A 16,698-nucleotide genomic window follows, 5' to 3' on the forward strand; every position below is an offset into this window, starting at 1 on the left:
TGTTTTTGGTGTAAATGTTTTTAAATAACTCTTTATTTCAAATTATAAGATTAAATGATTTTTTTTGTCATGAAATTACACGAATAGAAACATTTTGGCATTCAAGTTATTGAGTTTAAAAGAACAATCCAATTTTAATTTGAGAAATACTTATTTAAAATTCGTATTCCACGTAGTTAACTCAAAGGCAAGTGCATGCAAATGGCTCATACTGCAGTAAAATAGCAGAAAAAGAAGTAAAAATGGTCATTCTAAAAGAAACTCCATTGCATTTCTGGGTCAAATTTAGCAAATTTGGACCCCCGTTGCAGCCAAACTAGGGCCTATGCAGTCAAACCGCTTTACCGGGTTCATATCTAGTGGAATTTGACCTATATCTAAAATTTCGTCCAAATCCGTGACCCTCAAGTTCGTGCAGTTTGGTAGTCAGAAGCTCATTTTTGTAATGAAAAAGGGTTCTTTATAGCCTCGAAACATGCTTCTGCGATTCTTATTGCTACTAGAAAGTCGCCCGTCAAGTACTACTTTTGACTGAAGGAAACAACTCCATTCGTGTTTCGAATTTAAGATAGTGCTGATGTCATCCGACTTGCAAGCACTCATTCGACTTACCAACATTCTTACATACGAGTAGATACCGTGTTGTTAAAAATACATTTTGTGGATACTTTCTCAAATGAAAATTTCCTTTTAAATTGAAGTACTTAGAGGCAAAGGGGTGTAAGTTCCAAAATTTTAAAATTGTGGGATAACACGTCAAGGTTGACGGTTGAAAACTGCTTCTGTTCTTCAACATTTGAACGAAGCAATTGCCTGTTTGGTGATATTTTGATCGTTGAAATTTTAACCTTCACTCCAGTGGATTAATCCTAAACTCCAGTAGACAGCGTTCATTGTTGACCACTTTTTTTTGCTTCTTCACTCTCCTAAGATGACAGTTTTACCAGCAAAACAGTTAAGTCACCGGATCGAGTTCAGTCTTGTCAAAATAAAGCATTTCCCTGCATGTCAAACAGTACCAAAAAATATTATCAAATTATCATGCCGTGGTGCAAGTTTCATTGTTGATGACGTCAGGAGCGTAACTCGATCATTCGCTATTATATATATGAGAATTTGCGCAATTTTTACGTTGTTTTTACTCCATTAGGATTTCATTCATCGGCGAATGAATCAACATAAGGAATGTAAGACACAAACTACCAACTTATCAATTTATAAAGGAAAAGCTGTTGTAATTAAAGTAATTTGGAAAAAAATTGCTGTGATTAAAAAAGAAAAATGAGGAAATGAGAATGAAAAAGTTATTAAATGACTGCATCTATTCCCATTAACAACCTTGCCTTGAAATCAAAAGCGAAATATTTGGAGATTACTTGAGTGAATTGAGTACAGGAAAGATGATTTATGGCGCTCTTATGTCAAACGTTTGAACCTTCTTTAAAATAGATCCCTTACCTTCTTTGCTATTTTTATATCCTGGAAAGAAACTGAAACAATTTTATTAGATATTAAGTGTTTTCCTCTAAACAAATTACAAGTAAATGAGCAAATGTTGATTTGTTGGGAAGTTACACGTTGTGAAATTACAAGATTTTTTTAGCATTACTTTTACATTTAATTTCCTCAGTGAAACATTGAACTTTGTTAATAGATTGTCAAATAAAAAAAAAAAAAAGGTAATCATATTATTTCTGTCTTGAAACGTAAATCTGTTGTGAAAGTCTGCGACGAAAAGTACCTTTAGACACGCTAAAAACTTCAATATTTGCTCTTTTTCAAATTACTACAAGTATTACATGAGTCTAAAACTTGCACCGAAATAATTTAGTTTTGACAGTTTGATATTTGTGTAATATACGCCATACATATGATTCAGGCGTGCAGCGACAGGTGGGGACAAAACCCTACAACCCTTGGTTTTAGCACGTATTTTCAATTCAAATGTGGTAACTTATGTACATCTAAGGACCTTTATGGTGAGGGTTCGACGAATCCCAGGTACCAGGTTTCCCGAGTGGCTAAAAAAATATCTTGGAGAATATTTCTTTCGGAGCAAGAATCTTACAGAAGCCATATCACACTGAAATGATCTAAAATAGCTAAAATATAATTTAGCACCGATCCCCCCTCCCCCCAGATTTGAAGGTTTTACGGTAAATAATGATCGGCCAAAAATGAAGAGTTTCTTGTGCCTTAACTGTATGATTGAGGCCGTTTCCAAAATTTTAAATGTATATTTTTTTTTTCCAGAAAGAGCATGCTTTAAAACATAGGATCTGACCATTTTTTGACTAAGTTCAATATTTTTAAAAAATTACTTTAATAGGTGCGCTTTCATTATTTACGCTTCCGCCGATGACATCACAAATGATGAAATGCCATTCACAGATGCCATTTCCGGAAGCACAATTTAATTCTCTTCTTTGCTCACATGTGATGTTGGCAACGATGTGGTTGATAGCAAGCGTCGAGGGCAATATTTATTCGCTTCTTGGTTATCATAACGTGGAAACGCGGTAGACAGATGCGCCAAAGTACATCCTTGTGACGTCATAAAGACCACGCCTTATTTTCAAAATCGGGCAGTTTAAAAAATTAATTAAAAATTAAGCGTTGGGAAAATGAAAGTTTTTTTTCGCTCCATGTTATTATTGTTATTATTTTACTTATTTATTTATTTATTATTTTTTTGCTTATCTATCAATATCAGTGACTAAAAGTAGTACTTTTAACTAAAGGAAACAACCTCATTCTTCCTTAGCTTCATTTAACAATTCAATCAGTTAAGTTGTTTCGTGTACTGGTTTTAGTATGTTTTAAGATTCAACGTTTCATACTTCTTGGAAAATTGTATAAGCAAATAAGTATAAAATGAGATACGTACTGAAAATCAGTTTTTATTGCCGAGTTTTCAATCAAATGTTAAGTTTTTTCTTACCAAAGAGAAGACACACTATGAATATTAAATAACAAAAGCTCTTTTTCTCAAAGAGATTTGAATATTTAACTGAAAAAGGTAAAATGATTTCACAAAAAAGTTTTTAAAATTTTGATTGAAACTCTTGATTTAATAAATTTCTGTCAAGGTACACTTTCATTTTCTTCAACTGCGTTAACAAGTTAAACGGCTTCCAATTTGAATACAGAACATCTCATTCGAAGAAAAAAGAAAGAAAAAAGCAGGTGATTTATTCATTCTTTGCACCATTCTTTTGTTAAATCGGAGCTTCCTTCCTCTACGCGCATTTTCTTCTTCATACAGGTGCATTTCGTACCACGGAAGTGGTTAAAAATAACTCTGAAGACAGAACAAAACGCAAGCTTTGAAATCCATGCTGAAAAAACTTGGCAAAAGTGCCAAGGACAGGAACAATTTTCTTTTTTTCCTTTCACCTCAATATTCCCACTGTCTGCATTTACTGATAGCAAAAGCAACAAGGTTTACAGACACTGCAATGGAAACTTCAGTTCATTTTGTCTTAACCTTGTTAAAGAGAGGTTTGACAAGAGAAGATTTTTTTTGAGCAATCACGATTGCTTATTGCTTTCATTTGACTGTTTTGAGGGCCTATCATTTTATTTTCCCGCCAGCACCCTCTGAAACATCACCGTCGACCGGCCACGATGCTGCTCCTCTAGCGAAAACCGTCTCCACGTTGCCGTCAATATCCTACACCTACACGCATACATACACGCACGTACACAGACACACACACAAACACATACACACACATACATACGCCTACATACACAAACACATACACACACACACACGCACACGCATACATACAGACACCTACACATACACACACACCTACACACAAGTACCCACACACTCATGCCTGCACACAGACACAAACACATATGCCTACACACACATACACATTCCCCCCCCCACACACACAAACACTCATACACACAACTACCCACACACTCATACCTGCAGACAGACATAAACACACATACCTACATACACATACACATACTCCCTACACACAAACACACATACCCTCCCCCACACACATAAACACACACGTCTACATACACACACACACTCGTGATTGCGAAAAACATAAGTTGAATTCAAGAGGTCAAAATTCAAATTAATTTTCTTTCTTTTTTTTTAAATTTCGATTCCCAGATTAGTCAGATCATGTTGATGTAAATCTAAAGAAAAGCTTTAATTTCACTATAACGCGTCAGGTTCGTCATTTTAAAGTTTTCTGGTTGGGGGTTGGGGCAAAGGGTACATTAAGTCATTTTATGGAGAAAAACATCAAAATGCATGCAAAACACATTATTACATTATGCTTTTAAAATTCAAGGGGGGGGGGGGGTAATTTATAAATTATATTAAAGGTAGAAAACTACAAATGTGCTTCCTGTACCTGAACTTCAAACACACGGTTTTCCATCAAAAGTATCCAGTTTTGTAGTACTTGTGGAGAGAATTCCTACAATGCTTAAACTATCGCTGCTTAAAGGTTCTTGGTCAAAAAATAATGGCGCTCAATTTCATTTATTTTTCGAGCCTGAAGTTCCCATACGTTTTCTATTAGATTTAAGTTTGGACAATGGTCAGTCTATGACAATTGGTATTGCTCATGTCGAGTCGTATATTTGTTGAATTTGACACATGAGTAGGCGCTTTGTCTTGCTAAATGAATATTGATACTCCCGAATAAAACAGTCCTGTTATATTTTCTGATAGTCATGAATCTCCATTTTTTTGCCACAAATTGCCAAACTGTTTGTCCATTGAATCCAAAACCACTACAAAACTCTACATTTAAACAGAGCAAAGAAAATGATATCTTATGGTGACAAATGGCTATCCAAAATATTTAGCAACAAGCAAAAGAGGGACTTGGATGGCCTGATGGATTTTGTTGATATGATTTAAGAAGCGAGCCAAGAACTTTTTCTGGTATACAACATAACAGGATTAGTAATGACTTGGGATAGTTTGCAAATACAACGTGTATAAAAATTAAAATTGCAAAAATTGAAAGTATTTTTAAATTAATGCATACTGATTGACCACCGATGAAATGTAAAGGTGAATATCCTGTTTACAGGTGGGAAACGGACGCATCTATTTGCCAATTTTGCCGAATTCGAAGCAAAGGTACTGTCTACTTCCGAGAAGTTGAGTTATGGCCTTGAGCAAGCACGTTTTTTTCTAGGAAGATCAATCAGTAAGAAGAGGAATTTTCAGGCGCATAGTTGGGCTACCATTAAGCCCTTTGACCTTCAGCCGTCTTTCTTCACTCCTATTTCAACAAATAGAAACGTTTAATCGGTCGGCCAGCGGAGCTCAACTTTCCAGAGGCGGATAGTAGGGGAACATGGGGCAAAGTGAAATGGTGAAATATTTACTCTGCTTTTAACTCCACCTATCTGGTATTAGTTTAACTTTGTAGCACCATCTGTAGTCTATTCCAGTCAGGAAAAAAATACCGCCGAAGATTAAAGCATTTTGTAATGTGGGCAATTTTAAAAAAATTGGTACTCATATTGTAATATTTTGTTGTAAGTCATTATTTTTGTATACTACAAAATGATAAAGTTCTTGTTATTAACTTTTATAGTATCTATTGGGACCTCGTAATAATCAATGCAGTATTAATTTAGCTAATATTAAGCTTATTTGTATTTTAAATAAATTGTACAATTAGTCAAGTATCTGCGGGCAAAGTGGTTGGGGCAAAGTGAAATAGTTTGTTTCATTTACTCACTCAATCATTTAGTATAAATCACTAACGTTTTCATTTATTAATTAATTCATCTACATTCCTTCATTTAGTAATTCACTCATCAATTAATTCATTCACTTATTTCCTTATTCATTCATTTTTTACTTGCTCATTTATTTCTCTTAAAAATTTTATTGATTTATTCATTTAATTATTCTTTTATTGTTTCATTATATTTTCATTTATTCATTCAACCTTTTATTTACTGGTTCTTTAGATCAAAAATGTGTTTTATAATCGAATAAAAAATGCTACATTAGAAAAATATTTTATTTTTCACTTTACCCCATAAAAAAAATCCACTTTTTTTTCTTTTGAAGACTCAAATTTACTGCCAAAAATAAAAAATAATGTTTCAAACGAGGTTTTACTATAAAATACAATGCTTTTTCTTTGTCAACTGTAATTTTCAAAACAAATTTCCGATTTATTCATTTGAAAAAACTCAGTCATCTTAACCATTTTACTTTGCCCCATATTCCCCTACTTTGAATTAAACGAAACACGTGAATTAAACGAAACACTTTGAATTAAACGAAAACTCAGTCATCTTAACCATTTTACTTTGCCCCATATTCCCCTACTTTGAATTAAACGAAACACATGCATGAAATGTTTCGCCTCCCCCTGCTAGACTCACGGGTAAAGCCGTCGTAACCGTCCGTTTGCCAATTTTCGGTAGCAAACGTGGTCTGGCAGGAGATGTCACCTAATGTAGGACTTATAGATTTTCTCATTACTAAGTCGTCTAAGATGTAGTTGAATTTACCATATAAAGCGAAACTGTCCTACCGTAAATTAAGTGCATGTAAACAAAAATTGCGAGCCATGATTTTCTCGAAACATGGATGGAATATACACTGGTGTGCAAAAATTAAGGACGAAGTCGAAAAATTAGCATATCAGCTGAACGAAGAGGCAGAGCGGACAGAAAGACCAATCAGGAGATTAAGTAAGGTGATGTACGGTAGTACATGCGCAGATATGCAGGCAGACGTAATGGGGGAGTGTCTGAGTAGTATAAAGCATGTTGTCGGTGTAAGATCAGTATTTCTGGCAAAGAGATTGCACGCCGTATAGCAGTTAAAATCACACCGAGTTGCTGCCTCAGCGAGAAATGGCGAATAATCAATCTGTTAGACGACATCTGGATGCTTTTACCCGAGGTTGAATCATTGGGAAGTTGGAGGAAGGCCGCAGTGTGACAAGTGTGGCTGCAGAGTTCGGAATTGTGCTCACAGCATCGTTTCACGACTTTGGAGACAATTTCAAACTACAGGAACAGCTATCCGGGGGTTCAGTAGTGGTCGTCCACAAGGAACCACACCCGCAGATGACCGGTATATTGTCTTACAGGCCAGAAGAAACAGGCGGCAGACAGCGGGAGAAATCGCTAGACACACGACACAAGCGACTGGACGACCGATATCGCGTTTTACCGTGACCAGAAGACTGCACGGTGGTGGTCTGTTTGCACGACGCCATATATGGTGTTTACCTCTAACGCCTGCCCATCGGAGAAGACGTTCTCTGTGGTGCCGGGAACACCGGAATTGGAGAGACAATGAATGGGGACGAGTACTCTTTACAGATGAGAGCAGATTCAGTCTGAGTAGCGATTCATTCTCATCGCATACTCATCTGGAGAGAGCGGGGAAGCCGCAATCATCCCTCGAACATCATTGAAAGGGACAGGTATGGAGGTCGCGGTGTTCTCGTTTGGGGAGGCATCATGCTTGGTAGTCGTACAGACCTTCATATCTTCGACGCAGGTTCAGTCAACGGGACCCGTTATTGTAACGAGTTTCTTCTTCCATATGTGCATCTTTTTAGAGGTGCTATGGGTCCGCAGTTCCTTTTCATGGACGACAATGCACCATGTCATCGCACAGTAGCTGCCGAACAGCTCTTAGAGAGTGAGGATATTGAACGTATGGATTGGCCGGCACGATCTCAGGATCTCAATCCCATCGAGCATGTATGGGATTTTCTAGGCAGACTCTTGGCAGCTCATACCTTACCACCAGTAACGATTCGGGATCTTCGATTGGCGCTGCAAGACGAATGGGCAGCAATGCCTCAACAACTCATTGACACCCTCATTCTCAGCATGGGCAGACGCTGTGAAACCTGCCTAGCAGTCGGGGGAGATCATATCCCCTACTAAAGACCGGATGTTTCTTGCTGGACACCCATCACAAGGATGTTTCGGCCTTCAGTCGCATTGCGCTCCATGCTACTTTTTCAATAAAGCTTCTATTTATCCCTCTGATTTCTCTTTTAGTAAGTGTTGCTTACATTACACATGTCCTTACGTATTGGGGATCTTACGGTATTAAATGTGTTGATTTGGAAAGCTTTTGTACAAAGTTATATTGAAAAAACCGTCTCGTCCTTAACTTTTGCACACCAGTGTATATTTGCCTTTAATAACACAAAAATACTTTTTTTTTTGTTTGTGTGAATAAAAATAAATAGAATTCGTGATCACAACAGCATCAGTGTACGTGTATTATTTGATCACTAATTCATCAAAAGGGAACATATCCATTTTCCAAAAATGTTCAGGAGGTGAGAAAAACGAATTAGGGTAAGTGCAAAATAGTTTTGTCAACTTCTCTGGGTACAGAATTGTGCACAAAAGCACAGCAAATCATGGCCCAGAGTAAGAAATGTTTATGTAAAAAAAAACAAGGAAATATCGACATCTTAATTTCGGATATGTGCCCTTTTGAACGAAAACCTGAATGTAGAGAATTCCACTTTCACCAAAACCCTAATATTTCACTTTTTCATATTCTCTTATCGAAGTACATGAACCTAAAAGTGGTGGATTAAAATTTGAGGATTTTGGACATGCGTTCCTTTGGATCTAAAAGTCTTCGTACTACAGATTCTTTCAGGATATGCCCCCTTTTGTTCAAAATAAAACTTGCAGAGGACGAATTTGTTACCTTTTGATCAAAGAGCCACACTTTACCCTTAAATAAAATAGGATTTCCCGCGTTTGGACTTCTTGAGAGTAAGTGATTTGACAAAGGTCATCTGAAAGATTTCGAAAATGTCATTAAATGAATTTTTCCAAAAAGTGAATTTCTTCCCTTTTGATAAATGACTCCTGATTTCTCTCCGCAGGCACTTTCCAGGGCCAGTGGATGCGGGGTATGCGGCACGGGTACGGCGCCCGGACGAGCGCGACTTTCGGGCTGGCCTCGCACTACCGTCCGAAGAGCGTGCGCGGATCCCTTTCCTCGATTCCTGCGAGCGAGCAGGCCGACCCGGCCAGCGATCGAGATCGAAAAATCGACGACTTCCGAGGCGGATTCGTGCTCAAGTCCCGCAGCGACGAACCGCCCGCCCGGAGAAGGTCCCTAGTCGAAAAGTCCACCAACCTCAAGAAATCCATTCTACAGGTAAGAACAAGATATTTATTACTTATTTATTAAATTATTGCACACTACGGAAAGAATCCAGTTACAGTGGCCACAATAATGTAAAAAATAGGCGATTAAAACAAACTATACATTTAAAATATTTAAACATAAAGACTTAAAATTGTAAAATGGCAAGTTAAAAATATCTAAATCATGACAATTAATGTTAAATAGTTTATAAAATTTAAAAAGACAAAAATTATCAACATAGTTCCGTCTGGTAAAAAAGAATTTAAAGAAAGAAGAATGACTCCTAAGAGTCCTACTTGGGACAGCAAGTTGTATCGATATCCTCAAAATGTTGCTTCACTCGGTCCGTCATTCGCTTCTCACTCCGGGTGAATCGGCCCCGTTTCACTTTACATTAAACTCCAGATTATCCGCAGAGTGAAGTGGCACGGAAACAGCGGATAATCCGCAAATTAGGTAAGAAATGATATTAGTGTATGCAATAGCTTAAAAATCGAAAATACCCACACACTTGAAACTATATCTAAAACTATAGCGGTGTATGATGAAAAATATATATATATATGTAAAAGCTAAAAAACCATCGTTCAACATTGCAAACGGGATACGCTCAGCACATGCGCCGGTAAACCGTGAATACACATTAACTGAAATAGATCGAGCAACACTATGTGACCAAAAGTATTGGAACACTTTCAAAAATTCACATTTTGAAGGATTTCTGGAGAAATAAAATACCAATTGCTTTGTAACTTTTGTCACATAAAAGGTATGTTCTAGCTGTGATTTTCCATTGAAAGTTACATCACTTATCATCATTTAAGGGATCAGCAACAAATTTTGAAAAACAAAATTTTTTTTTTTTAATTATCGTTTATCGTAAATAGATGAGATTAAGCTGTAAATTTCAGAAATTAGTTACCCTACTATGTTCAAATATTTTACGTACTTTCAAGAAAATAAGAGTGATATTCATGAAGATATAAGCATTTTTTTCAGCACTACGAATTTCATTTGAAGCTTTTTTGGCTCAAAACACGCAAAGTTTCGCATCAAAACTTACCAAACTTTCAGAAAACTTGACAGCATACGATAGAAGTTTGACACTAAAATTTGAAATTTAAATGTTGAAAATTTGATGAAATATGAACGTGTAAAGCAATTAATTTTTCTCTGCACATGCGCGAAAGATAGCACTTTATAACTTGCATAATCTAAACCCCAACTAGATTTTCCAACCCATAATAAAATTTCAGTTCAAAATTTTAAAATTCAAAAAGTTATCAGCGTTCTAATAAGCTGAATTTAAATAGCTCTTGGGCCGACTACGAATCGTGAGGGAACGTTCGCAAATAATCTGTTTTTATCATGAATCACACAGAGGGATTCCAAGCAAATGTTACAAACTTGCAAACGACCCCGAACGGGTCGTCGCTTATCCAAGATCTATTCAAATTCTGCTCATTATATCGTTGATAACTTTCGGAATTTTCAAGATGTTGAACTGGAATGTTTTAATGAGTTGTAAAATCTAGTACGAGTTTGGGTTATAAAAATCATAAATTCTATCTTTCGCGCATGGGCAGAAAAAAATTAATTGCTTTAAATATTCATATTTTATCAAATTTTTAACATTTTAACTAGAAATTTCAATATTATACTTCTCTTGTGTGCTGTCAAGTTTTCTGAAAGTTTGGTTAGCTTTGATGGAAAACTTTACGCGTTATGAGCCAAAAACCTTCAAATAAAATTCGTAGTTCTGAAAGAAATGCTTATATTTTCGTAAATATCAGAGGTATTTTCTCGAAAGTACGCAAAATAATTGTACATAGTAAGATAACTAATTTCTGAAATTTACAGCTTATTCTCAGCTATTTACGATGAATGATGATCAAAAATTTTTTTTGTTTTCCTTAATTTATTGCTGGTTCCCCAAATGCATGGGTATATAACTTTTGATGAAAAATGACAGCTAAAGCATACTTTTTATGAGACAAAAGTTACAAAGCAATTGCTTTTTTATTTCTCGATAAATCCTTAAAAATGTGAATTTTTGAAAGTGTCCCAATACTTTTGGTCATATAGTGTATGTTGCACCCAAAAAGTACTGGTGGCGCGGAATTTTTTTTCGAACAAAACTGGTCTGGTCACTCGGTTACTTGCGTAAGTACTGTACTTAGATCTAGAAATCAGTAAGTATTGCAGATCTATCAGTAAGTATTGTAGATCTATCAGTAAGTATTGTAGATCTAAAACAGTAAGTGGTACAGAACTAAAAATCAGGTTTAAATTAATCAGGTTTTGGTGATTTTGCAAGGTTTAATATTTTTGGAAGGGAGAGAGAGAGAAGAAACAGGAATATGTAAAAATAGATTTTGCTGTTGTTGAGGTAAAACGGATTCATTCATCTACATTCAGTTAATCATCGTCGAAAAAACGTGTTTTTGAAAGTGTGAAAGACCGCGGATAATTCGCCCCAAGGATAAGCCACCCGCGGATAATCGAGAGTTAACTGTACTCCGCGTGAATCTGCCTTGTTCACTTGGCAACGAAAACCGCCATCTATGTTCCCTCACAGAGCCTCGAAACACGTGACTGCAGTAATCTGCAATTTGTGCATTGGGGTGGTTTCCTTCAGTCAAAAGTATTACTTTCAGTCATTGAAATGGATAAAATGAGCAAAAAAAATTGCATGGACCCAAAAAATACTTTCATTTTCCCAACAGTTTTTTTAAATTAATTTTTTAAAATGTCCGATGTTACAAACAAGGCGTAGTCTTTATGACGTCACAAATGTTGCATTTTGGCTCATCTTTCTATCACGGTTCCACATTATGATAATAAAGCAGTGAATTAAAATTGCGCTCTACGCTTGCTATCAACCACATCGTTGCTAATACACGTGAGTAAAGATGCGAATTAAATATTTTGTTCTGTGAATGACAACATTGAATGGCATTTCATCATTTGTGATGTCATACGACAGAAGTGTAAACAATGAAAGCGCAGAGATTTAAGTAATTTTTTTAAAAATATTTAACTTAAATAAATAATTAAAAAATGGTCAGATCCTATGTTTTAAGCATACTCTATCAGAAAAAAATACTTTTAAAATTTTGGAAACGAACCCATTAAACGTTGTTGTTTCCTTCTTACTTTTCCAAGCACAAAAGTGTTCAACTTTAATTGATGTGTTATTGATATGCAAGTCATATGCAACAATTGAAGTTTTTTCCCTTAATTTTGATTCTTAACCTACTTTTAGTTATGTATTTCTCCTGTGTAAAGTTAAGAAACTAAAAAAAAATCAATTTTAAGTAAAATTATTGATTCTAAAGCAAGTTTCAGCCATGCATAGAAGTTTCATAAACTAGTCTTCATAGTAGAACACACTATAAATTCTTAAGAGCTATTGCAGTTTTACGAATAATACTAGCAAACAGTAACAAAACAACCAATTTGTAATTAGAAATAGATTTGACCTTTTCATTGCATCGATTTTTCTTAGAATCTTACAAATCGAGTTATTTGAATAGAAGAATACCCACTGTCAACAGCCATGCTTCCATATAATCAAGATCAGCATGAGATAATTTAGCAGTTCACCTAGTTAAGAGGAATTGTTCTTTTTCTTCCAAACGCACATGCTTCATAGAATTTGCGACGGTGCCATTTTCACTTTCGCAAAAGCATTATTTCTTGTCTGCAAAATATTTTTTGTTGAAAATAAATTTGTGATTTCTACGAGAATACAGGTCAAACTAAACGAGCTCCCAATACACCTTTTTCAAAAAATGAAAGTTACATGAGAGTATAAAAGGTAGAGAGAGAGAGAAACTGAAGATATGCAATGCTCCTTTCATCGTTGTTGCGCGTCAAAGTTTCAAAACTTCAAAAATTCTTACTATACATTTAACCTTTTCAACGCTTTCCAAAAAATCGCGGGGCAATGAAATCATTTGAACTACGGTCTTCTATTCCTTTGTGTATAGAAATTGTTACACAAGCAACTTGGACAAACATTTGAACTTTTAACTGAGAACAATTTAATTATAACAAATGAACTACAATGTTAGATAGCAAACAAAACTTGTTAGTTAATAAACACAACATGAAGATTTCTGTGACTAACTCGTGCGAAATGTGAACGACTGCTGAAAACTAAAAACTGTTACATACTGCGATAAAATTCTAAAGACTGCCACGAGTTGTGCGAGTCCGGCTGATTAATAGACACTTAACTACTCAGTTCAGTTCTTAGGCGTTTTTCACAACCGTATTACGCTTAAAAAGTTTTCCATATTTCGGTAAAGTTTCCCAATTTAATTAGAGATGCAGCTTTTGTTCCTTTCTTCCCTGAATTTGAATTAGTGTTTGTTATTCATACATGTTTTATTCCATGATTTTAAAAATGTAATGTGTCGATTTTTCGCAGAATTTATATTGGATCTTTAAAAGTTTTCATAAACCAGATTTTTCTGTACTTCATTGCCGTTCATTTAAATGCGTCTCGGTAAAAACTTCTTTTTTTGCAATGTTATATTTTCTTCTAATAAATAAAGGGTTCCCTTGAATCTTAAAATATGTGTGCTATTTTCATTATGAATTCGGGCTAAGCGATTTTAGATTTATCATTGTATGCAGCTTCTGCAACAATAATAGTTCTAATTAAATATTCCCTCCTCTTGCTAAACATTTTACGTTTAATAACACGAAGTATTTTTTGTCAGATAGAGTTAAATACTCGTTGATTTATGTCTGGGTGTATTTTTAAAAATTCGACTCATTCAGAATTCTTAAACACTTTCAAGTTTCTTCCTTTCTTGAAGTAGGTAAAAAAGAGGAAACGATTGTGCATGTGCAGTATATTTAAGTTAGTTTTTCTGCTATTTTATCTCAGGTTTCGCAAAGTTTTGTTTTGTAAGAAATATTTCAGAGTTAAAAGGGGAAAAAAAACTATTCGCGATACTTACTTTTTTTTTTTTTTTTTTTTGAAGTTGTATTACACAAAAATATGAACTTCTCTCAATATCTCAATGTTATTGCTTCATCCTATAGTAATTTACTGTGCATATTGCTGTAATATTGACATTAAATGTACAGAAATCATTTGTTTGAATACGCAGGACAAATGAAAGAAACGAAATGAAATTCATATAGATATTATAAGCTTGTGACCGTAAAAAGACGTTGATACGCCTTCGTTGTCGCACTGAATCACCAAAAATTGATGACTGCTTTTCACTAACAGGTAGTATTTTGATGAAACTCAAAGGAACTGTTTCTTTCTGCAGGGCTTGAAAATCAAGAAGCAGCGCAGCACCGGGGATATTGATCGGCGAGGGGTGAGCTCGATCCGAAGCTCGGGTTCGAATCTCAGTTCAGCGAGCTCCGAGTCGAGTCACTCCGGGGTAGCTCACTCCCAGGGCGGCTCCATTCACACTGACAGCAACGTCAGCTTCGTCAGCCAGGACGAATTGTGCGATGCAGCAGTCACGGAGACGTACCTGGGGGAGTGGAAGAACGACAGAAGGTGCGGATTCGGTGTGGCCGAGAGATCGGACGGACTCAAATACGAAGGAGAATGGTGAGTACTATTTCCTTTGCACCAGCTGTGGTGGTTCCAGAGCGAAAAGGCTGCACTTCCCTAAAGGGCACTAATCTCCAAAAAAGAAAAAAAAATCATAGAATGTCCCAAAAGGTCTTCCCAAATATTCAAAGCGTTCTGGAATAGACTCTTTTTGAAATTCTCGATCTCAAAAACAGACCTTAAAATAAAAATAGATAAATAATTTAAAAAAAAAACACGATCGAAAAAAGAAAAAAAACTGCTTTTCCAAAATATCATGATCGCCAAACCGGACCCTATACGACAGTATCAATGTTCAATAATATAAAGCAATTATATGGCTCAGACAGGATGCAAAATTCTGAAAATACATAGCCTTGTGAACAAACACAGTAAGTATATGGTACTCCATCTGCAAGTTCATCCATTCTTTTTTGTCTTAATACAGCCAACTATTTTAATAGAATCCGTGAAATTAACTGGTAGGTATTGGGTTTAGCCTTCAATATTTGTCCTTTTTTCTGCGTACAGTATTTTTCTCTCTTAAAAATTATTAAATTCAGTAAAAATACTGAAAAATCACATGTCTGCTAAAGACAATCTCTTTAAAAGCTTGAGAGGAAGAACTGTTTTTTTTTTCCTTTCTTTCTTTCTTTCTTTATTTTGAGGAAAGGAACATCGTTGTGAGCATTGCATGAGGAAGGAAAAAGTGATACTTTTACAATATTTCAACGAGCTGATGTGTGCATCACATGACTTCCTTTTACACCATTTTAATGTCATTTCCCCATTACTGGCAATTTTAATGTGATTCAATCCTTTACTGTCTAAATATCACCAACAGTAATCAAATTAAAATCAGATTTTTTCAAAAAAATTCACCAAATTTGTTTTTAAAACTTGGCGGTCAAAAGACTGACCATATATCGCCAAGTGTCCGCCAAATTATGCAACAACTTGAGTTTACATCGAAATTAACAATGATTTCCCCCCAAAAAGGGGCAAAAAACCCCTTTAGAAACACCCGAATGCAACGAAAAGGGGAGGTGCACAACTAGACCCCACTAGGAGTCTACGTACCAAATTTCAACTTACTAGGACTTACCGTTCTTGAGTTATGCGACATACATACGCACATCCGCATCTACGTACATGCATACGTACATACAGACGTCACGTGAAAATTCGTCGTAATTAACTCGGGAATCGTCAAAATGGATATTTCTCGTGTCTATACGTTCTTAGGCACTTATCCATGTGTGGTCGAGTCGAAAAAATATTCATTCGGAGGTGGGTAAAATGGAAATTAAGGTCGATTTTGAGTGAAAAAATTTTCGCGAATACAATACTTCCTTTTTTTGTGTGTATATATATATATATATATATATATATATATATATATATATATATATATATATATATATATATATATATATATATATGAGGATTAACCAATACAAATAATTTAATTATATTTTTTTCATTTGATTGGGACATCAGAATCTTAAAAGCAAATGAAACTTCTTTTATTCTTTTGAAAACACCACAAATTTCCTTATTCTGCCGCAAAGTTTGTAATCCTCAAAAGGTTGACAAGGATTACTCAAAAAAAAAAAAAAAAACAACTTTAAAAAGGCAACAAAGCGCTTCAAAAGGACGAAAAGGGATTTAAAGAGTGTTCTTCTGAGTTCTGTGAAATATGCTACCCCTTTGCTACGGCTTGTTGTGGAATTTAAATTCGATAAACTAGTTAAATTAGTATGTGCGGGGGGTCGCTGGGGTGCTGAATGTTAAATAAACGTAAACTAACCGACTAATCTCTACCTGTAAACGCAACCTGTGAGCAGTTCATGCAGCGCCACTTTTCAATCCTGCTTCTTCACAAATTTGCATCAAACTGCATATTTATATCAGCAAAGATCTTAACAAACTATTGGTTTTTAACAACAACTAATAACCGTCAAAC

At 35.4% G+C, this 16,698-nt stretch overlaps 1 protein-coding gene across 1 annotated transcript in view; it reads left to right on the plus strand.

The window, feature by feature from the left end:
* The window catches only part of LOC129229959 (junctophilin-1-like), a 161,541-nt gene that overhangs the window by 75,375 nt on the left and 69,468 nt on the right, over window positions 1-16,698 (plus strand). Inside the window, exons 4-5 of the mRNA XM_054864342.1 lie at window positions 8,895-9,172; window positions 14,458-14,750. Coding sequence (XP_054720317.1) covers window positions 8,895-9,172; window positions 14,458-14,750 — 571 coding nt within the window. The remainder of the gene's footprint in view (window positions 1-8,894; window positions 9,173-14,457; window positions 14,751-16,698) is intronic.

The sequence above is a fragment of the Uloborus diversus genome, chromosome 9 (genome assembly GCF_026930045.1).
Source record: "Uloborus diversus isolate 005 chromosome 9, Udiv.v.3.1, whole genome shotgun sequence".
In the NCBI taxonomy this organism is placed as follows: Eukaryota; Metazoa; Arthropoda; class Arachnida; order Araneae; family Uloboridae; genus Uloborus; species Uloborus diversus.